This window comes from Amphiura filiformis, chromosome 12, assembly GCF_039555335.1.
Source record: "Amphiura filiformis chromosome 12, Afil_fr2py, whole genome shotgun sequence".
Classification (NCBI taxonomy): domain Eukaryota; kingdom Metazoa; phylum Echinodermata; class Ophiuroidea; order Amphilepidida; family Amphiuridae; genus Amphiura; species Amphiura filiformis.
Window position 1 is genome coordinate 46,569,789 of NC_092639.1, and position 24,829 is coordinate 46,594,617.

Here is a 24,829-nt window from a genome sequence, read left to right on the forward strand (position 1 = left end):
AAAAAACAAACACATTTTAAGGAAATTTTTGAATCTATACCAAACTTGATTCTGTTAATGATAAGGTTTATTTTGGAAGTAGTCCATGTACAATCATGTATGTAATATGTTTCAAACAGCATTTATTTAATGTTTCATTAGTTTTAATTCATGCATTTTGAAAATTATAAACTACTTCTTTTACTTCAGTTTGTATAATGTTTGGTATAAAGTATAAATTCATGAAGCATGAGAAAATACTTCAATTACTTTAGTTAAGTTTGGTAAGTATAAATTCATGAAGCATGAAAAAACAGATTTGAAATTGTATTCAGTTTTTGATTTGGGTCAATGATTTTCCAGTTAGACATCAACACACCTTGGCTATACACCCACACCAATGTCATGGTTGCTTTAAATTAAAATGTATTCATGTTACCATGTCAAGGTGGCAGCAGTGAGAATTAAAGCCCAATTTTCACTTAAAAGAAGAGCAAAAAGCACCCAAAGATCCAAATATGTTGAGTCATTTTACCATGGCATTTTACCCTAAACTATACTGCCTATCCTGAATATTTTTATTTATTTTGAGGGCAGAAAGAAAGGCCATTTAAATTTTACACAATTATAATGGATAATGCTTTAAAATGGAAAAAAGTAGTTTGTGACCATTGAAGTTAAAAATAAAGAAAATGTGCATTAAACCCTCTCATGATATCCTGCATTTATTGTCATTTAGTATTCAAAAACAGGTAAGATTTAGGAGTATTTGACCAAAAAATAATATATTTTTTCTAAAACCCGACCTACCTATCATGATTTGTTTTAGGTTACGCCAATCAAACAATTATTTTTAGGCTTAATCCAGTGAAGAAATTGTCTGGAAAGACCACTTGATGGAAAAAAATTTTCTGTGGCTATGAGATATCTGAAACTGAACATCTGAAAAACCAGACAATAAAACAACCAGACTAAAAATAAACAAGACGGTGCAACAAAAGTCCAGTATCATTTGTTTTTGAGGACCAACCATTTAGTATTGGGCTATTCCATTCAAAATCCACACACCCCTGTGGAAGATTTTGGAAATATCTTCCACAGAGGGAGTATGAGTTTCAAATAGAATAGACAGTTGGGTAACTTCCATTTGAAATGCTCACTCCAGTTGTCAAAACCATAGGTAAAGCCATATACAGGGGGAGTATGAGTTTCAAAATGATTTTCCCTGACTAATTACACTTGAAAACATACTCCCCTGTGGAAGATATTTACCAAATCGTTCACAGGGGTAGTGTGGATTTCAAATGGAATAGCCCATTGGAATGCTTTATGTACCTCTTTAATCTATGAAAACAGTTTACCTGAACATGTAAGCTTCACTTAATCCCAAATATTTACAGATAAATCCATCACAAGTAGGTTAAAAGCTGTTAACTCTCTCCACACGGGTGTCGACTGCAGACGACAAGTTTCATTTTTTTTTAATTCAACAATTTTGGAATTGTACATTTTCATGACCAATTGACCATATTTGGAATTAGCATGAAAAAGACATTAAAATGAGTCCAAACAATTACAAGCCTAGTACTGGTTCCGCGGCTAAAGAGATAGCTCTCTATATTTTGAGAACATATTTCAAAACATGGACATTTCATATTGAAGGCCATGGTTAGCACGCAGAGCATTAAACATGACAATTAGACCTTTACAGAAAACTATAAAGACAAACTGATTTTCAAAAACAGTTACTGATTTCATCTTGCTCATATGAGATAAAAAAGATCTTTTTCAAACATTTCATGTACAAAATGGTCATTTTTTCAGGACATCTCAAAAATTGTAATGTGCTAAAATTGCATCTCAAAGCTGAATGTGTGTCCCCTACAGGAAACAAATCATTGTGTCAATGCAAGAACACCATTAGTGATATAGGTAAATGCATTCTAAGTTATTTTACAAGTCTTAGAAATAATTGATTAAATTTTGATTAAATATCAAAACATTCAGGAACAATAAATAAGTGATCATATTGAAACACAAAAATGCTTTATTATTCCAATACAATGTCAGGTATATAAAGCATGGAAAATAATAAAAATAAGCATTTTGATTCTCTCTGAACAAATAACTCCTAGCTCTTTAACAAGGCGGTTCTCGAACCACGAGTCTCGCCTGCTTTTCTGACCGCCTGCTTTTGCGATAACTTTTGGTAGAGAGGTAAATGAATTTGGCGGTTATCGGCTGGGCACGATTATCTGGCTGATGGTAACTGTACCCACCAAGTTTCATGCCCATGCAACAGTTTTTACTAATATGACCTCAGATGACCCCTGGTGGCCCTGAAATGACCTTCTAAAATTTTGGCTCTAAATGTTGACTGTACCCCTCGTGCCAAGTTTCATGCCCATACGACAGTTTTTACTAATTTGACCTCAGATGACCCCTGGTGGCCTCGAAATGACCTTCCAAAACTTAGGCTTTAAATGTTGACTGTATCCATCAAGTTTCATGCCCATACGACAGTTTTTACTAATTTGACCTCAGATGACCCCTGGTAACCTTCCAAAAATTTGGCTTTAAATGTTGACTGTACCCACCAAGTTTCATGCCCATCCAACAGTTTTTACTAATTTGACCTCAGATGACCCCTGGTGAAATGACCTTTCAAAAATTTGGCTTGAAATGTTGACTGTACCCACCAAGTTTCATGCCCATACGACAGTTTTACTAATTTGACCTCAGATGACCCCTGGTGACCCCAAAATGACCTTCCAAAAATTTGGCTTCAAATGTTGACTGTACCCACCAAGTTTCATGCCCATACGACAGTTTTACTAATTTGACCTCAGATGACCCCTGGTGACCCCAAAATGAACTTCCAAAAATTTGGCTTGAAATGTTGACTGTACCCACCAAGTTTCATGCCCATACGACAGTTTTAATAACTTGACCTCAGATGACCCCTGAGTGACCTCTGATGACCCCGTAATGACCTTCCAAAATTTGGCAAAACCAAAGAACTATTTCATCAAGTAATAAATCAAAACAGAAAGATGCTTCCTTTACGAGTTATCACTCATTGAAAGTGCTACTTTGCTATACTTTACATGGAAAGCGACTATCTTAAGGTTAAACAAAATCTGTTATGGCTTTGTCAACTCAAAAAACATATTATCATCTTACACGTAAGAAAACATGCATACCAATCATGTGAAATTAAAATTTTTTTTTTTTAAAAGTGTAAAAATTACCATTTTAGCTTATTTTGTCACCTTCAGTCAGCTCCTATTGTTAAATTTGTTTACCGATGCTTGGTAACAAATTTGATTGACAGGCAATAGCTTGTCACCTGTCATGCATAACACAATTATCTCTATAAAACATACTATAAAGATGTCAGCCTCATGCAATTATACTGATCATCAGTTGCAAGCTCGACCCAAGACGATTCGGCCTAAAAGACACTGCCCTATTGTAATGCAGCCAGAAAAAAACCGACCGGCCCGGTCAATATTTTTTGAGGCCTGTGATTGGTTGGGTGGGAGTGGGGCACCCAGAAGAAGTCGGTGGGGGATCATCCCCACAGATAATTTTAAGGAATACATGGGAACAGCAAAGAGTCCTTAAAACCGGGCCTTAAAATGACTAAAAATGAGATAAGAAATTTACAAATTGGGATAAAAATTTGTCTTTTCGGCCTATTCCTCACACTAAAATCCTGGCCAATAACGGCTGTGCTGGAGTTTGATTGACAGAATCGTTTCGGGTAGGCCTATCACATTCATGTTTTAGGCCGTGTAAAATTAATATTTTGGTTCTCGCCCCTCCCTCCTCAATTTCTGGGATTTTTTTTTTTTTTTTAGATTTTTCAATTTTTTTAGGTTTTGGAATGATTTATGAAATCTTCATACATATAAATAAGTTTATTAGAGAACAAGCATCACTTCTAAGTCTTTTTGTGGTACTCTAGGGGGTTTATCCCTCAGAATCTCACATTTGAAAAAAAAAAGGGGCCTCATCGTTTCCTCGAGCACTGTTGTAGAAGACCGAAAACTACTGACAATGCTAATTTTACATTGGAAAAAAAAAAAAAAAAAAAACCTCCCTCCTCATCAATTCATGAAAATCCTCTGGACGAGAACCAAAACATTAATTTTATACTGGCCTTATATAGCACCTAACGGCCGACGGGCTTATGCGTTTCAAGATGTATTTGTTTGTAGCGCTCTGTTTAGTTAGTTCGTTGGGGTGGGTGTTTCATGTTTATTTTGTTTGTTTTAGCAGAGAAAATGGGGACATCTAAAGGCTGTGCAATAATTATGAGCCCTGGGGAGGGTAAAATTAGGGGTGGGGACAAGAAATTTTTGGCGAGCGAAAGGGGATGGGAAGCAATTTTTGGCAGGCCGAGAGGAGGGGCAAGTGAATTTTGGCACATAAAACACTCTAAAATGCTTAGGAAAACCGTGCACGGAAAAGCTTAATGCAAATTTTCCTTCATGCTGCTTTCATAACATGTATAAAGACCATTTAAAGTTGGTAAATTGACATCCCAAAAATTTGGCATGTGCAATGGGGGGCAACGAATTTTTGGCGGGCGAGAGGGGGGGGCAAGCGATTTTTGGTAGTAGGGGGGAGCAATTTTGGTGTCATTTTCCCAACAAATTACAGTGTATTCTGCATGTACATTATTACCCCCCCGGTGTGGGCCTCCTCCCACATACCCGAAGAGGAGGAGGGTCAAATAATGATGAATTATTGTTTTTATATTGTGCATTATATATATCAAATTTCCGGATCTGAGAAAATCTCGAATTTTAAAATGTAAATTCCTTAGAACCCTGACTGGATGACTCGGCTAGATAATGGTACTCATTTTTTTTTGCATCGTGGCCAACTGAATCAAAGTTTTATATTATTGAGAACACATTTTCATGCCAAAAATTGATGAATTTTAGTCCATTATCGGACCAGCATGCCACTGATTGCTGTCGGGTTTTGCGTTCAAAAGCTCATCTCTTTTTCCTCAATGAATATTACCCTAGTAAGAAGTATGCAATGTGTATTAATGAACGATGACGTTTGAGATGCTGCTGCATGGACTGATGCCGTATAGGCCTATGTATACCATGTATACTCTAAGATCAAGTCATGTTTGTCAAGTCTAAATGGAAGCAAACTTGGGTCAAAGGTTTGATGTGGACCTTTTAGCTGTATAATTTCGCTTTGTGTGGCCGTCGGGGTGGGGTAGGTTGGGTGGGGGTGAGTGAGTGTGTGTATGTATTTCCCTTGGGATATAGGCCTACTATTCAAATCCCAATTTGTAGCGACACGCTGTATGTTTAACATACCGAATTTTACAAATTACTCTTATATATCATACCATGTATTCTTCATGCATAAGTACCCCATGTGGGCCCCTCCCACATCCCGATTGGGGGGGGGGACAATCATTGTTTTTATATTGCGCATTATAGGCCTATACTATCAATTTCAGTCATGTAGGCCATGTTTAATATTATATTAGGTCAAAAAAACTTTTCAAAAAAGTCTAAAACACTCCGGTTTTTATGTCAAAAATGGTCTCTTTTGGGGTGCTAAATCTGCTAAAATGTTTACTGAACGTGAAAGCCCAGGATGGGGTGCCGGTAGGTGTGGTGGGGTGGGGGAAGCAGTGGATACCAAGCACAAAAAATGTTTAATTATTGCCTTATTTTCTGCTTCAAGATCAGCCATATTGGTCATGTAATAAAACCAAAAACAATTTTTAAGAGTGTCTCTTGTGCATAAAAGTATAGGAAACTCAGTAACTTTAAAGCATGTTTTCTGGAAGAAGTAAGCACTTGTTATTAAAAGTGTAGAACAAGCCAGGAGCCTTGAAATGTTCTTTTTAATAGCCTCTGAAATGTCCTTTCCTGTGGTGCGAAATGTGCAGAAACAATCTGGCGTACCCCCACCAGCGACCTTGAGCGGGCCCGACCCCCCCGGCCGTGCTGGGCGACAGCTCCACTCGCACGCTCGCCACGATTTGCAAGTTCAGGATTTTTGGGGTCTGTCTGTGCATCTCTGAATTTTGTAACAATCCAAAAGTTGAGGGTCTCACCCCTTAATTGTTGGACTGGGATTGACAAGCCAGTAGGCCTATATAAGCGCCAAGTATTTAGGTCCATTTTTAATATCATTAAAACTTTTTGCTCCATTCGTGCGAATTTGTTCCAGCAAAATCATTTTGATAGTAGGTCATCAAGACACAGGTTTTGCAATTTGAGGCCCTGCACTGGTACCCCCCGTTTCGAGGCTCACATCCCCCCTCAGACACCCTCCCGATGGTCGCGCTATTCCTGAATCCGCCACTGCCCTCTCGGCCTACTAAAAATTGCATGTTTTTTTTGCCATGCGGGGGGTATTTTTGCAATGTGCAAAGGCCATTAAAGGGACCATTGAAAGAAAAACATATTTGGTATCAAAATAAAGCTAATGACATATAGAATCCATTTCTAAAATGATAAACGCATAATTTTCATTTATTTTACCCCCAAATCAGCAAATAAAGACAAAGCGCCCAATGTCGCATCGTTCGCCCAATTCATGTGTGCAGAGACACGTGGCAACCCCTGTGACGTCAAAGTGGTTATCCTTTCCGCTGTATGGCAACACTGCATAGTCCAGACTTGGTCCTAAACCAACGCATGAACGTGTTTACAGCAATGAACTTTTATGTGCCTTTTAGGCCTAACAAGTATATTAAAAAGGATATTATAATATAAATTACAAAGCTACAATGACTTCTATGATAGGCCTATATATAAATTCTAGCTAGGGCTACAAAATTGGCCAACAACGGGGAAACATAAGTAAGTTAGGCCTAGCCTTCATATTGACCAAGTCAAAGCTGTCAGTGCTAGCTGCTCGGCGTTTGCAAGAGAGTATCATTTGTTTTGACTGAGGCATTCTGATATAGCAACTCTTTACTTATATTTCCTCTGAAATATCTGGTGAGGATAGGAAAGAGAAGGCATGATGTTTCGGGTTAGCCCATGACATGCGACTTAATTTCTTTAGGCCTAATTAGCCTACCTCCCGGGCGTGCGGCCTAGGTTAGGCCGTATAAAAGTTTTCGGTCTTTTCCAACAGTGGAAACGATGACGCACATTTTTTTCAAAACGATGACACACTTTTTTTTCAAATGTGAGATTCTGAGGGATAAACCCCCCCTAGAGTACCACAAAAAGACTTGGAAGTGGTCCTTGTTTTATATGTATGAAGATTTCATAAATCATTCCAAAGTCTAAAAAAATTGAAAAATCTAAAAAATCAAAAAAAATCTGACAAATCCCAGAAGTTGAGGAGGGAGGGGACGAGAACCAAAACATTAATTTTATACGGCCTTAACCGCCAGGCCTAAAACGCAAAGCCGATCCTGACTCAAGTTTGGAAGCTGAATTGCAGTGATTAAAGTGTGTTAATGCTTGTTTCTAAACGGTCGCTCCGTGTAGAGGCACACTTATGGGACCGGGTTCAAAACAAAAGTCAGGCTCGGGAGACCCGGGGGGGGGGGGCACTTCCATGACAGATATGCATCATGTGCCTCGGGATAGACCCCCTTTTTCAAACCGGCTTGTACCCAATGACCCCCTTTTTGTGTTATGGTCCTACCTATTACCCAATGACCACCCTGAAAAAAATTCATATACTCAATGACCCCTTTTTCTATTTCCTGCTATACCCAATGACTCCCCTTTTAATTCCCAAATTTAGGTGGCATATGTGTTCTCCTCCAGAAATAATGAGATTTTTCACATTTCCAAGGTGGCTAAGTTGTTTTTACGCAGTTTGGCACTTATTTATGTGTACTTAATGATATACTCAAGTTAGGCAATCCTGTACTCAATGACTCCCATTTTACTTTTTGTTACCCCAATGACCATCCTTTTTTCAAAGTTTCATACTGAATGACCCCATTTTTATTCAGGTTGTGTACTGAATGACCCCATATATATTTTTTTTTGTCATTATATTTTTTATTGGAAAAAGCAAACATAAGAATAATATAATCACAGAGAATCACAATTACAGCTGCAAATGTGTGTATACATACATGGCATAGTGTACTACATAATGCACAAATAATGAATAATGAGATACATTTTGTATATCATACAGAGTCAACATACATGTACATGTGACATAATGGCAAAACAATACTAGAAGGCTATATATTTGTACACAAATACGGCTATACCCGCATGTTATCGGAGTAGCCAAACTTATAGTCCTTATTTCTGAGGACTTAAAATAAAGAAATTGTAAAAAGTCGTCCAATTGGGCAGAAAATGTGTAAAAAGTGAAAGTCCAAGTCACAAGCTTTAATTGAATGTAGGTTGCACTGTCGTAGCACTTAAAATAAAGAAATTGTATAAAGTCCCCTCCCAGGGGAGTCGTCTCTCTTACTCTCCATAAGTTGCTGTTGTCAGTCTCTCTTACTCACAGTGAGGCTATGCAATATGATTAGGGGAAACTATTCCAGAGGGAGTATGTAAATTAAATGGAACAGCCAATGGGTATGTAATTTAACTGCAACAGCCTTAACGCTTCACGCTGGTATTTCCAATTATGATATAATACGATCTGTCTGTTTAGTCCTACGTGTGTGGGGTGGATGGGTGTGTGGGTGTTAGTAAAATATAATTCTCAGGTGCTATCTGTGTACAAATTCTGAGCCCGGAAGCTGATTTCTTTGATGAGAAACGGCCCGCCCTTTGTTTTAACATTTGGGGCCCTGGGGCCCATAATATTTGACTTATGAGGCCCATGTACATAATTATGTTGAAGTATAATTCTCAAGTGCTATCAGTAGACTCAAGCTGGACAGTGTAGCTGCTTTATTTACTGAGTAACGGCCGGCCCTATGTTTTAGCGTTTGGGGCCCTGGGCCCATATTATGTGACATATGGGGCTCATATGCACATATAACTATATAATTCTCAGGTGCAATCTGTGTACAAACTCTGAGCCCTGAAGCTGCTTTATTAGATGAGAAACGGTCGGCCCTTTGTTTTAACATTTGGGGCCCTGGGGCCCATAATATTTGACTTATGGGGCTCATGTACATATGTTGAAGTATAATTCTCAAGTACTATCAGAAAACTCAAGCTGGGCACTGTAGCTGCTTTATTTACTGAGTAACGGCCGGCACTATGTTTTAGCTTTTAGGGCCCTGGGGCCCATATTATGTGACATATGGGGGTTATATATACATATGACAATATAATACTAAAGACCTATCTGTGTACCAAATCTGAACCCTGTAGCTACTTTATTTGCTGAGAAACGGCCGGCCCTTTGTTTTAACATTTAGGCCCCTGGGGCCCCTAGCCTTGTTCATATGGGGCCAAAATGGGCAAAAGGCACATCTACAACTTAGGGCCCATACATATGCCACATATGAGCCCTAGTCATCTTATACTTATAGAACTAGGCTTGTCAATCTGTTGCACCATATTTTAACATATGGGCCCCTGGGGCCCATAATATATAACATATGGGGCTCTTGTATATTTGTATATATAGAGTACCCCTAGGGCTATCAGTGTACCAACTCAGGGCCCTGAGGCTGCTTCATATGATGAGAAATGGCGTGCTTTGTATTTTTCACATTTGGGCCCCTGGGGCCCGTGACCTTGACCTCTGGGGCCAAGATGGGCAAAAGGCACTTCTACGGGTAGGGTCCATAAGTGTACCACATATGGGCCCCAGGGCCTTTGTAGTTTTAGCGCTAGCCTTGACAGAATGATGTGTTTGATGAAGGAGGAGAAGGAGATGAAACCCAAGGATGGCTATATACCCGTCCATGCTTCGCATGCGGGTATAATTACAGTGCTGATGCACCTTGTACATCAAATGTCAAAGCACCACTTTTTAAAGTGATTACTTAATTTACCCTTTTAAAGCAATATCATATTCCATTTTTCTTTTCATCAAAATGAAGTTTTTCAAAGCAGTAAAGTTTGGGTTCACTTCCTGAAATCTACATCTGTAAATGTAGTATTTACTGCATAATATTAAAAAGGAAAGTAAATTATCATTGGCAATACCAAACATAAGGTCAAAACTATTAAACTGAATATTCAGGTGAAGTTTGTTATTTAACATGTTAAATAACTCATTCCAGATACATTTAACTTTATCACATTCACAAAAAACATGAACCACAGTTTCGGGGAAATTTGTCACAAAAGAAACAAAGAGGAGAATCTTTTCTTCCAATTTTGTGGAGAAAGCTGTTGAAAGCAATTGCCTTATGGAATAGTTTAAAATAAAATGATCTTAATTGAGTCTCAATGGTACATTTGAAATTCGGATATGAATTTCTTCCCACCCTACATTCCCCTTATCACAAAAATCTTCAAAGATATCTTCCCAGAATTTTTGAATTCTTTCAGGGGGAAGCTTGTTTAACATTATACTGTAGGTGTAGCGAGGGACCCTGGGGACCAGGATAAGATTATTAGAGAAAATGGAATGACCCCATATTTTTGTAATTGTACATTTGACCTGAATGCCCCCTACTTTTAACATGGCCGAGGCACATCCCTGCCATTTCAGATAGGGAGTGCCTCCCCCGGGTCGGGAGAGCGAGTTGGGGCGGTTGTTTCCTCGCCTTGCACCACTACTGAGGTCCCGGGTTCAACTTCAAGCCCCTGGCGCGCGGCCCAAAGACTCATGTGAACTTGGTTTATCTCGATCCCGCAGGTTTTCCTCGGGATCTCCAGTTTCCTCCTGCTTCTCAAAAATCGGTGATTAGTTGTTTGGTTATCAAAAACTTCCTTCACCCAATGAAATTTGGGGAGCTAAATAAATAATTGGTGGATGTTACAATCCAAGTGCGGCTAGATTTGCGACAGGTTCGGCAGCATCCAGCCTATAGATGATGCGATCTGATTGTGATAAGTACCATGGCAGCGAAATTACAGCGCTTTGAACCCTCCGAGATCTGGGAAAAGGCGTTATTATATAAAAGCCGAAATTTATTTTTATTTATTTTTATAAATTTTAAAAGCCTATGAAAAATGAGAAACAAATTTGAAGATAAAGAACCACGAGAGGAACATATAAAGGCCACTCCAAACAATCATATGAACAATATTTACGGTCAGCCTTTAGTTTACGTTATGGAAATGCTTTTAGGCCTAATCCAATCACTCCCACTGATACTTGAAAGTGCAAAGTGTCCGAAAGCGTTTTATCAAAGGTAGGCCTACAGTTACAAAGTTTATGTTGATTGGGTAAATCTTGTAAAATACAGCTGCGTCTGGCTGGATATTTCGCTTTTAGAAATGACTGACATCAATTTCGCATAGCCTAGGCCTACCCCCGTCCTAACCATCCATGGATTAAAATAAGTATAGGCCTATAATATTTCCCATTTGATGTTTGTAGCATATAGGCTTTTTGAAGGCCTATGTATGTTTATAGGCGCTCCTCGTAATTTATTTCAAGAACAGCTTGCATGTCATGTTCTTCTGAACCAACTTCTTCTTCTGCCGTTCCGCTACTGCCCCAGTGCCAACGGCTCAAATAATATTGGCAAGTCCCCCGTATAACACATGGTAGGCCTATAGGGGAATAAATTTGCAAAATAAAAGGGGCTAGGCCTACTTTGCATTGTTTGGGGTATGAAAATAAGCACTTTTGAAAGTTAACTTATGGAAGAAAAAGCTTTTTTATACCAATTGTCAGGTTTTGGAAAAAATAATCATCTCTTGAATATTTTTTTAAGGTAGGTCCTACGCAAAAAATACATAGGCCTATAATAATAATACCCATGGGAGGTGTTCGCGCCGGCACATCATCTGCAATTTATGTGTTGCAACAAATCCCCCTCAACATCGTCACTATATCATAGGCATATAGGCATACTCATAATTAGTTTTATGGTTTTATATATGCCATGTAGGGCCTACATAAAGTCATCGGAATCATGATCATGTTGACCGGGGGGTTGAATTTATGAATAAGTAAAATAGGAAGCTGCATATGCTTGATGATGATAAAAAAACCACAATTGATCGTCCCCGCCCGCATCCTTTCGCATGGCATTGTAATTGAGGGAGTCTGAAATTGTTAATGCTATTTTCTTTATTATAAGGGAAACTTCTTTTTTTTAATGTTTCAAAAGTTAATAATATTGTCAATAGTTTAGATTTGCTTCTGTCCAATAAGCATTTCAATTTAGAGGCTTTGTTTTAATCATCCTCTCAGAGAACCATCAAATAACAAGAGCCTCGATCCTATCATCCTCCTCTACAAATTACACAACTAGTAATAATGTCCGGGAATAATACATAGGCCTAAATGATCCATTTGCATTGTAAAAAATAACTAATAAATGATAAATAAAAAGGTCATCCACTTCCTCTTTTTGATAACATGTGGACAATCAACTGGAATGTTGTTTTTACTTGACCTTAATTATAAGTGGTTGTATTACCATGATTATTGCATCTGATATTTAGATCGCGATCGCTGTTGTCAAATTATCCCGGCAAAAAAAAACGCAACACAAAACGCGGAACCACAATGACGTCATCAGGAAAGCGCCAATTTTCTACTTTTGATAAATGATGCGCGATGTAGCGTCGGAAGGGGGTAAATCGAGTACGTTGTTTTCATTGTATTTTTATTTCTAAAATAGTTAGTTCTTCAATTGTTTTAGATATTGATTCTATATTTTATGGGCTTTATTTTGATACCAAATCATATTTTCTTTCAATGGTCCCTTTAAAATTTTTCTCCATATTAGGCCTATTTCACAACCCATTAGGTATAGGCCTATTAGGCCTAGTTTTCATGTGTTTTTTTCTCATGCATTACTTTCATGTATTTAGGGGGCTGTGAAGTTTTCTTTGGAAGGGGGGTCCCAAATTTACAAAAAGTCAGCGCCAATAAAATTGCCCCCCCCCCCTTCCCGGCCATCACCGATACACCTTACCCCTTAACAGGCTAAAATTGTATTGAAATCGGTCCTTTTAAATAAAATAAACACACTATCTGTAATCATCTTGTGACTCAGATTCTCTACATTTGGTCATTAAACATTTTATGACCCCCCTATTTTTCTTTCCAAAATTTACTGAACCCCCCCGTATATTTGGGACTTCAAGAAAATGCCAGCCCTTAATATTTTTTTAAAGATTGGTTTTAGGCCTATTTATTTTTTATTTACGTATACTATTTAGCCCTATTAGATTTCATATTGTAGGCCCTATGGATTAATTATATATTTTCTGAGAGAAAGAGAGAGAGAGAGAAATAGAGAGGGAAAGCAAGAGGGACTGAAGGAGAGTGCGGGAGAGGAAGAAAATGGCAAAGAAAATTGGACACAGTTGTTTGACATATACCGAGAAGCGGGTCAAATTGAAATAAGGCCGAGTTGGTACTAGATACGAGTTGTCACAGGGCACACAACGTGAGTGACCTTGTGACCTCTTCAGAAATCAACACGCTGAAATGCTGAATTCAAATCAAGTGTCCGGAGGATAAATAATTTGAAATTTTGACATCTTTGGACCAAATTGGTAAGAAGTAAGTTATTGATTAGCATGTAACGCTATTCATTAATCGTCATGTCCATTTTGACATCAACAGAATGAAAGATGTTGATGAAAGAGCGATTTTTTCGGCATGTATTTTATGGAGTGGCCGTAACTCGCTAATTGAAAACCATCACAAAATGACAGCGGAGTGTGCCTAAACGCCCAGATATTTCATTTTTGGTGAATCCTAGTAACACTAGCATACCACATATGTTATGGTAAGGTATCATAGAAATAATGTAGCTAAGAATTCTGGCGATAATATCATACACAAAAACAATATTATTATAAAAAAAAATGACCACAAGTGGTACCAGATTCCATGCAAATTTTGTCAATGCTTAAGCTTATAAAATAAAATCAACAAAAGCTTTATACAGGCTGAATAGTGCCATTATTTTATTGAACTGTTTATTATCTGTAGCCAAATTAAAAGCAAAATCGGGGCATGCATCACTAAATTATGGCCTGTCACAAAAATCTTCATGCTCACGTGACGTGAATAAAATTGAAACACTGACAAAGTACATTTGTGTATGAGCTAGATTAATAAATCATAATTAATAATAATGCTTAGAATGTTAGCTCCGAGATGACCTATGATTTTTAGGTCTCACGATGTTTATTTTCTGGAGAAAAAATTGGTTTAGGTGGCTACGCATACAGCCCAAATTAGGACGAGAACCATAGAAATTTAGCGTAACCTTAAAGTCGTCATATTTCCTTAATTACATGACCGATCAAGCTGTTATTTGGATATGTGATGCACAGTTGAAAATTAATTATTAAAAGATTTGGTGACCTCAGTTGACCTTTGACCTTGTATGTCACCTTTGACCTCACGAAATTGGATAAAGTATGTTGCGCTGAAAAATTAAATTTGGCAATACCAAAGAACTATTTCATCAAATAAATCAAAACAGAAAGATGCTTCCTTTACGAGTTGAAAGTGCTTTTTTGCTATACTTTACATGGAAAGCGACTATCTTAAGGGGTGGGGTATGAACGTTTGGACACTATTTATTGTGGGACATTAGAGCACATCAGACATATCGAATTGTATTCTGAATACGAAGAATGTCATTCTGATATCAAATAATTTTGAATTTTTGAAATTGCAATTTAATACACATTTTATGGCAAATCATTAAAAATTGATATTTTTGATATTTAACAGTACTTGAAGTAAACTTTATAAATCTGATGATTTATACTTAAAGTGTATGTAGTTGGGTTGAAAAGCCGACGATCAATTGAAAATTTTGACCTTTCGTATTGAAGATATGGATTTTTTTTTCCAAAACACCAAAATAAATTAGGTCTTTTTGGGAAAAAATCCATATCTTCAATATGAAAGGTCAAAATTTTCAATTGACCGTCGGCTTTTCCCTCCCTGCTACATACACTTTAAGAATATATCATTAGATTTATATAATTTACCGAGGACTGTTATATATCAAAATTGAAAAAATATCAAATTTTTATAATTTGTCATAAAATTTGTATTATATTGTGATTTTCAAAAAATGAAAATTATTTGATATCAGAAAGACATGCTTCAGATTCAGAATACAATTCGATAGGTCTGAGGTGCTCTCATGTGCCACAAAAAATACTATCGAAACGCAATAAACGCTCATTTTAGATCCCTTAAAGTCGTCATATTTCCTTAATTACATGACCGATCAAGCTGTTATTTGGATATGTGATGCACAGTTGAAAATTAATTATTAAAAGATTTGGTGACCTCAGTTGACCTTTGACCTTGTATGTGACCTTTGACCTCACGAAATTGGATAAAGTATGTTGCGCTGAAAATCTAATCAGGTCGAGTACCTCTGGCCACGCAACTCCCCACCAAGTTACATCACTGTACCCCATACGGATCTCCAGATAATCTGTTCACAAGATATTTTACTTATTACGCATATATTATGCAAATTAGGTACTTAATTACCATATTTTACGCTCAAAATCTAATCAGGTCGAGAACCTCTGGCCCCGCTTACTCCTCACCAAGTTACGCCACTGTACCCCATACGGATCTCCAGATAAGCTGTTCACAAGGGTTTTTGCTTGATACACATAAATTATGCAAATTAGGTACTTAATTAGCATATTTTGCGCTGAAAATCGAATCGGGTTGAGATCCTCTGGTCATATTACCCCTACCACGCTTCATCATCATAGGGCTTAGGATCTTACGAATCCCCAGATACAGCTCCACAAGGCGGATTTCTTCAGATTTCCAACCATATTTGTAGAATCGTTCGCATAAATTATGCAAATTAACAACTAAATGCGCATACTTTTCGCCGAAAAACTAATCAGGTGATCAGCAGGTGTGTATCATTCCTGTCACCAGGTTTCGTTACCATACCGACAGATCTTGAGATAGTCTGTCCACAAACTCCGCTATCAATTTGCGCTGATTTTCAAGATAAATTATGCAAATTAGCTATGTTAATTTGCATATTTTTCACCGAAAACATACGGTTACGGAGCAAACTTGGATACCCTTCCTCCCACCAAGTAGCGTCGCCGTAGGTCTTACGGTTCCCCAGATACAGCTCCGGACGGACACACATACATCCACACACACCCCTTTACGTACGCGGGCATTCAAAGAGAGGACGTGTGTGTAAAAGCGTGTGTATAGGTATAAAAGTGTGTCTGTCCCAGCATTCAAAGCGAGGACAAAAGTGAGTTTCACACATTCAAAGTGAGGACATTTTTCACAGCGAGGACATCTCCGAATAGCACATACAAAGAGAGGAATTCACCCATACCCCCCTATACCCCCTACAGGGTGCACTACACTAAATCCTTCCGCATTTGGTGTAACCCTTCATAGTTCCGTAAAAAATAGCACCTATGCGAAATATATCGGCCCCGAGGGAACCAAATTTGAGTGACTCTTGGTTGTTTTGATAAAAAAGATAGAATAGGAGCTCAACATTACATATCTGTTCAGAAAATGTTCTGAATCGAATGTGCACGGGTAATAGGCCCTCGGAACAATATCATGGCCGGAACTGGTAAGGAGGCGAGCGTGTCGGCTGAAATTCGGGATGGCGCTGTTCAGGAGTTCGTATCTTTTAAGTTTGTCTCAACTTGTCCCAAAAAATTAAATTTAAATAAAAGTTTAATCTTTATTTAAGACACTGGTTTGATCAAAATATTAAAAATGTTGTTACATGGGGTAGAAAAACAAACTTACTTTCTTGTATTTTCCCGTGTATTTCAATGGGACGATTATTTAGTGGTGTGTGCCCTTCAAGACTCATTTTAAATGCTATGTACATGATTAATACCTGATTTTAAGTGCCAAAAGGTGAGATTTTTGACTGAAACTGATGTCTTTGCAAATAAAAAAAGTCTGTTTTTCTATTTCCGTCTACAACTACGCGATTTCATTCTTAAACGCACGAGAAATTAGCTTCAAACGCAAGTTCCCGTCGAATTGACAATTTAAGACCGTGCTTGAAATTGAGCTATTTTGGCCCCAATATCATAGAAGTGGTCACTTTTGGTTATCTCGGTGCTGAAAAAATGAAACATCTTTGGAATTATTTTGATGCAAAATGTAATTATAAGATCAAAACTCAATTATAACCGTTTTGAAAATAATCACTGAACCTTTAATTGGGTCTCAATAGACATTTAAAGTCAAAGCATACTATATTATGGCCTAATGATGACAAAATAACGGCATTTTTATCTCATGACCAAATGTTCAATTCCCAAGAGAGAAATTTATCAATTAATTCTAATGATGGGGTTTCTTAATTTTAGATCTTGCAAAAATAATACACGCAACTTGGAAATTTTACATTTTAGAGTGTCAAATTACCGTTCTATCTACCTGATAACACCCCCCAAACTTAAGGCATATGCCTATTGACACGTCTTTATTATGCATGATCTAAGAGTGGGGGGTGAAATGATCACATGTCGCCGGTCATGTTAAATTTGTGATTGTACATATATTTTTGTAAACAAAGTCACTTTCCTGATGTTAATGGGATTATATATACAGTTTAACATGGTCAAAATGTTGCTCTCTGGCCCTTGAATGCTGAAAATTGCGAAAAGTATCATATTTTCACACAGTCCAAGCTTGTTTGGAGCCCTGTTTTGTAACCTTTGGAGTGACTAGCGATAAAAAGCAATTACACTTTTTTAGGATGTTGACCACTGATTCCAAAAATAAAGAATATCAAAAATATTTTTTCTTATAAGGGTGCACTACACTAAATCCTTCCGCATTTGGTGTAACCCTTCATAGTTCCGTAAAAAATAGCACCTATGCGAAATATATCAAGCGCCCCGAGGGAACCAAATTTGAGTGACTCTTGGTTGTTTTGATAAAAAGATAGAATAGGAGCTCAACATTACATATCTGTTCAGAAAATGTTCTGAATCGAATGTGCACGGGTAATAGGCCCTCGGAACAATATCATGGCGGAACTGGTAAGGAGGCGGCGTGTCGGCTGAAATTCGGGATGGCGCTGTTCAGGAGTTCAGTATCTTTTAAGTTTGTCTCAACTTGTCCCAAAAAATTAAATTTAAATAAAAGTTTAATCTTTATTTAAGACACTGGTTTGATCAAAATATTAAAAATGTTGTTACATGGGGTAGAAAAACAAACTTACTTTCTTGTATTTTCCCGTGTATTTCAATGGGACGATTATTTAGTGGTGTGTGCCCTACAGAAAGAGTGTCATCCTGTGCACCTGTTCACAAAGTGAGGACTGGGATTTTGTCCTCGCTATGCCAAAATGTCCTCATTTTGAATGTGTGAAACTCACTCTTGTCCTCGCTTTGAATGACTTGGTGAACACACACATCCACACACCCCCACACACGGACAGACAGAAATAGTGACACCTAAGTCCACTCCTGAACAAAGTTCAGGCGAGACAAAAATGGCTTCTGGTTCACTAGATAATCACAGGACCAGGAGCTGCTTTTCCAAATGTGTGGCCCCTTGTCCAGACCTGCTTGTTTCCAGACCTGTACATGAATTGTGTTTCTTTCTAGCCTATATCCAACTTAGAAGCAAGATGCGACATCAGGCAACACTAGTCTTTCTGAGTCCCATGGAAGTAGCACAGTTATATCATAAAATGGCAAGTTGCTTTGTCCATCCATGCTTCAGTTCCTCAAGGTCAAAGCGTTTTATTCAGTATACTCACTGACCATAGAACTGTTAGGAATGATTGGAACTGGTCTATTGAACTTAAACTTCTTACACCCCATATGGTCATACAACACACAAATGTGAATAGAGAACACTCTTCACACCAGGAGGGAGTAGTACTTCTAAATGTAATGGCAAAACTGAAATGAAAAGTGTCAGTACACTAAAATACACAGATACGGGAAACTTTACTAGGATGGTTAAAAATAACTGTTAGAAGGACAGTCCTAAAAAGCAACATTTTGCTATCTTTTTTATCAATAAGATTTTTTAAACTAATTATCATGGCCCAATCACCTCAAAGTACAGACAGTGGGTGGGAGAAACTCAAGAGAATTTTGAGGCGAGAATTAAGTCCAGAATGGATTGGATTCAATGGAGTTCATGCCAAGCGATTTGCCACACCAAAGGTAAGATTTGACAATGTAAAATTTCCAAGCTCTGACTCATTCTGAAGTAAAATTACACAGCATTTTACTTTATAATGTTAGAGGAAAAATGATATAACTACTGTGATTATTTGATAATTTATTTCATGAACAATTACGTTTAAGTTCTGTACCGATACCGATGATGATCCAAGATGCTCGCTACGCTTTTTTGCTCCTTTCGCTCGCTATTTGAGGGGCATCTGGGTTTGCGAACGGGGCTAGTTCTATGCTTAATCTGAGTTCATACTTATCTGAATGCTGTTTTATTGCTGGTCTCAAGTTTGTTCGGCAAAAAAAAAGAAGCCTCGTAACATTGTGTATTGATATAGAATGGTAGGCACGTCGTTGGTCACAGCACTTATGCTAGTTGTGTAATGCATGACTGGCGCACGCTTTTCTAAATTAATGTGAGCATAAGTTGGGACTTTGTTGTCCTGCAGTAATAAAAAACGAATAACTTTAGCCAATTATAAGCCAAAAAAACTTAAATGCTGGATGTGTCAGACCCTGCATGGCAATAAACAGTGAGTGACCATTTAGACCAGGTAAACCCTTAGTAGTAAATAATTTATATCACCGGTTAAAATTAGCCTCCCCTTTAAAATGTCTCCTTCACACTATATGACCAGGATTAACATAAGAGCAGTGGCGTAACTTGCGGGGGGCAGGGAGGGCAACGTGCCCCGGGTGCTACCCTTAGGGGGCGCCAAATTGACCAATTCAGCATCCATTCTGCGCCCCTCCAAGTGATGAAAGTCACATTTTTCGCACGCTTTGCGCGCATTTCATGGCAAAATCAATTGAAAGAATATTTTAAAACCGATATTCAACTTCTAGTAACCAAAATTAATTAGTGATAGGCCTTATTTGTCCAAAATTTCGCACGCTCTGCGCGCAATTGTTTCAAGAGTTGGAGGGGGCATTATGTATCATTGGCCCTGGATGCCACAACCCCTAGCTACGCCACTGCCAGCGTCTAAGATATTCTTGGTGGTAGGGGCGCCAATTTTGTTTCTTGCCCGGCGCTACCAACCCTAGTTACGCCACTGCATAAGAGGTACTAGTTTCCCCCGCAATCATGGCTCAATGCTTAACAACTTTTCCACAGAAGCATATCAGTATCTCCAATAACTACACCATTTTATTCCACAGAAATATAAAAGTTTGCAACACAGATTTACATTGTGCACACTGTAGTTACTAGTTTGAATCCTTGTTTGAAGTAAATTGATCAAATCATGCAGGACCCATGGGGCAGGACCTTGATCTATTATTATAGAAACTACGAAGATATAACAAAAGAAGTTTCCTGACATAACTCTCCCAATTTTCTTTTCTTTTGATGTTGCTGTCCATTTTTTTCTTTCCAGATACACATTCCATATCAACCTTACTCCTGGATCATATACCGCATCATTGTCGCTTTGTATTTCAATATCTGGTTGGGTATAGTCATCTGGAGATGGGGATTAATGCCCGACTACCAACGAGAGTTTGACGGCATCAAAGCCAAGATACTCGTCTACTATTCCTATTGGTCGTTCCTGGGGGTTTGTGCGTACTTCCTCTTCAGTGCAATTGGCACATTGGTTTATCACGTGCAAAATTCATACAAAGGTAGGAATGTAAAGAAATTTATCGTAGTTTATAATTCAAAATTCAAATTATCATCCCAGAGTTATCATCAAATCTGACTCAATATCTGAAATGCACCCAGAAATATATGTGATGCGATCAAGCAAAATCAGTCGGAACTCGGCAATCCTAGTTTAGAGATATGGGCCAAATATTGTGTGCAGGGGTGAAAAATCAAAATTGACTTTTTTGCACAAATGAAAGGGAAAACATTCTTCTCGGAGTCAGCGTTTTGTTATGCCAAATTCCATAGCTATATCTTAAACCAAAGGTATCATTGCTAAGTTGACTATGTATATTTACATGTATTTCAGTTGTGCTAAAAATGACTCAGTTAACTCTTTAAACTTGATTTTCTGTTTCTTTCTTTTTAATGTACTGATGTTCAAATTGTTGCAAGTTTGTAAACAAAGGTCGTACTGACATGGGGCTTGAAAATGCTGAAACGCTGAAAATGAAAATGTAAGAATCGCTTCCCTATATTGACCTGGGCCTACTTCATTTGTTTGATCGCATCACATATTAGGATGACCTAATATTTAGACAAACACATAATACTTTGTGGCTGGCCATTATTGGACTATATTGGCCTATTATTGTATAATCCTACAAAAGGCTTTCAATGATTGTGATTTAGAGGAGAAAATGGCCAATCTTTCACAGGGGTTGATGTACATAGACCGCTCGATCACTTGTTCAAAAAAAGATAACTAAGTTGAAGCCAACCAATTTGCATGTACTATATGAACGATAATTGTATAAGGATTACTTGGCGACATCAAAATTTGAAGAAAAAATTCGCCTTCGGCTTAAAAATCCGGTAAAACTTGAAAATTTATGAAAATTCAGCTCAAAATCCAAGATGGCGGCCGTAAAGTGAAAATTGTCAGAAGAAAACTAAATCGAAGCCAAGCCATTAACATGTCTCACATGATAGGTAATTGCATACAGATTAATTGGGGACTTTTTTGTTTATTTTACAGATACATCACAGACAGTACTTAAAGAACATGAAGAACAACAGCGCAGTGGCAAAGGCCCACGCAAAAACATCACGCTCCCTTGGTACTTCAAAATCACCTGGTTTCTCCAGAATGTTTTCTTCTCTGGGATCATCCTCACAACATTCTTGCGGTGGGGTGTCGACACAGGGGAGAAATTCCAATACACTACCAGTTCCGGTGACATCCACGCTCATGGCATCACTTTGCTTATGGTCTTTGTCGATATCATCCTTATAGCATCTCCGCATCGCATACAACACGTTGTTTATGTCATCTTAGTAGGAGTTATCTACACCGCGTTTTCTGGTATATATTATTTAGCAGGTGGGACCAATGAGCATCATACTGACAAAGAAATGGATGGGGATACGTACGTCTACAGAGAGAAATTGGACTGGGGTCGTTTCCCAAAAACCACCGCATTTTTCTACTTTATGTTGGATTTTGTGGCAGCTCCTTTACTGCACCTATTTGTATACACTTTATTCAAACTAGCAGGGGTGTGTGTGGAGTGGTATTATTATTGCAAACAGAAACACAGGAAATGACTAATCCAAGTAAAAGTTTGAAAACCATGGGTGCATGGTTTAACTTCTAACAAATGTTTGAAGATGTAAAATCAATAATATATTTCTAACAGATATTCTACGTAACATGTAATCGATTTTACGTCATCAAACATTTGTAAAAACTTAAACATTACTGGAGATAGAATGGGACTAGATAATTAGGGGTTCATTCATATATTTTCATGACTAAACGATTGTTTATGCCCGCTTATCGACCAATCACGCATGCTTTTATATAGCACGTATGTATGAACGTTTAATAAATGTTGTATCAAATATTCTATGTCGAATACTCTGAGTCTGTAGCGGCCCTTTGGGATTCTCTTTCCAAAGAGACAGACAGGTGAATAGCACTTGAGATCTTTTCAACTGCATGGGAAACAAAAATGGAGCTGCCCACCCGGATGAAAAGAATTTCACTTACTATTTATCTTCCTGCAAAGAGATTAGAGCCAAACAGACCCACTACACCATATTTGTGTGTCACTCATGGAGGGCAATCAAGCTAAAAGATGCAAATTATCATACAATATTTTGGTCTCCATGTGTGACAAACCAAGATTTACCATAGCGTTCAGGACCGGGCAATTCCGAGTTGGTACTCTTTGGGTTTAATCTCTTTGATTACAGGCCAGTTTCAGCTTTAGACAGGTAACAATTACCCATGCTTTTTACTATCAAGAGTAGAAGAGTAATGTATCATTGTATGTATTCTCTGCGCCCAATTATTAAATCACGTCGAAGAGGTTCAGGGGGTGGGGGGTCAGGGGCTGGAGTCACTCACAAATTTAGGGTATGCCATAATGTTTATTCTTTTATTTTTCTATCTTTCCTTTACTTTCAGCGAGGCTTGGTTTCTCTCTATGAATTGTCATGTATCACTACTATCAGTAGCAAGTCATGTTTTTTGTTTGTTGGTAGCTGCTTACCTCTTTATTTTTTGATCTATCACCTGTTTTGCTGAATTCATAAAGATGACCATGTCTCACCAGTAGTTTGTTCAATATCTATGGTCATGATCTTATCTATAGGAGGAAGCCCTGCGACAGCAGTTCTTCTGGCAGTGTACAAATTAAGTGGTAATCCGGTAGTCCTGACACCCAGATTTACCGACGGATAACCAGAAATTCACTGCAGGTTATCCGTCGGACACCCACACTTTTTCACCTTCATGCAGTATGGATATATACGGATTACCAAAAACTCTGGCGGATGACCAGATTTCATCCGCCAGATAACCTGATTTTTTTTCTTAATTTGTACAGTCTTCTGGGGTGAACCAAACCTGCCTGGTTATCAAATTAATTGATGCAATAACATTAAAACATCAATTAGCATCTGTCAAATTCAGAGATATCCTTGTCATTGATTAATTTGATAACCAGGCAGGTTTGGTTCACCCTGGAAGAACTGCTCTACCGGGTTTCCTCTGTAAGTATGCTTTAAAAAATTTGGTACAATGAGTTCTGTAATTTTAGGCTGTATATATATTACATATAAGTTTGTAAATATCATGTTTTAAAATGGTATGACAGGTTTAACCCCTTCACATTGGCTACTGTATTTTTTTGTACATTGTTCTTTTTCCTCATTTATTTGTATTATGGTTTATTTTGCTCTTGCAATTTATTCTTCTTAGCTTGTGTGAGAGTGTTAGGCCTAAAAATAAGTTTCTGGTGTTTAATGGTATATTGTTCCTATAATGTAAACGCTTGATTTCTTTTGGAAAGTGCTAAATAAATAGTGCATCATTATTTATTACAAATTATATTTGATCATAAATGTAAAGAACTGGAAAAACTAGATGCATGTTGATTTCCAGGGGGGGAGCACTCACTGTATACTTCGGATTTATTCTGTTGAATGAAATGCAAAGGAATTTAATTTCAAATGCTGTAGCCAAACTTTTATCTCCACATTCTGGCTGTGTTTTAAATGACAATCGTATCCATGACAATCATACTTAATTGTTTCAGTTCAGATAATTATTAAAGATATGAATGACTAAATACACACAGTCACACACAACTTGTTAGATATAGCTTATTACATTTTTATTGTGTTTCGTTGAATTTTACCATAAACTGATCCTTAATGTTGTTGGCACATTATGGGGATTATTTCAACCAAGTTTCATGCCAATCCAACAATCTTTTCTTATTTGACCTCAGAAGATCATGACCCCCAGTAACCTTGAAATGATCTTAAATTTTGTCGCCAAAAAACTTATCTGGTGAAAAGCGGTTCCATATATGTGACGTGTCATATCAAAAGGAGACACTTTTGGGCAGGATCGTAAATGGAGAAATAGCCAAAAATCTGACCGGGGTGATTTTTTCACAATTTGGGTTTGTTGCTTGAATTTGTGATGTTATTAATGTTAAAAATATTGTGTGATAGTTTCAGACCGGAATAT

The 24,829-nt window shown here is 37.7% G+C and overlaps 2 protein-coding genes across 2 annotated transcripts in view; one reads left to right on the forward strand and one right to left on the reverse strand.

Annotated features, from left to right (window-relative positions):
* LOC140166293 (dihydropyrimidinase-like) overlaps positions 1-24,829 on the reverse strand; it is a 65,911-nt gene that overhangs the window by 20,563 nt on the left and 20,519 nt on the right. The gene's annotated exons all lie outside the window — the stretch shown is intronic.
* On the forward strand, positions 20,533-22,907 carry LOC140166294 (protein rolling stone-like). Its single transcript, XM_072189706.1, has 2 exons — positions 20,533-20,822; positions 21,824-22,907. Exons 1-2 carry the CDS (start codon positions 20,678-20,680, stop codon positions 22,390-22,392), a joined length of 714 nt encoding a protein of 237 aa, XP_072045807.1. The 5' UTR covers positions 20,533-20,677; the 3' UTR covers positions 22,393-22,907.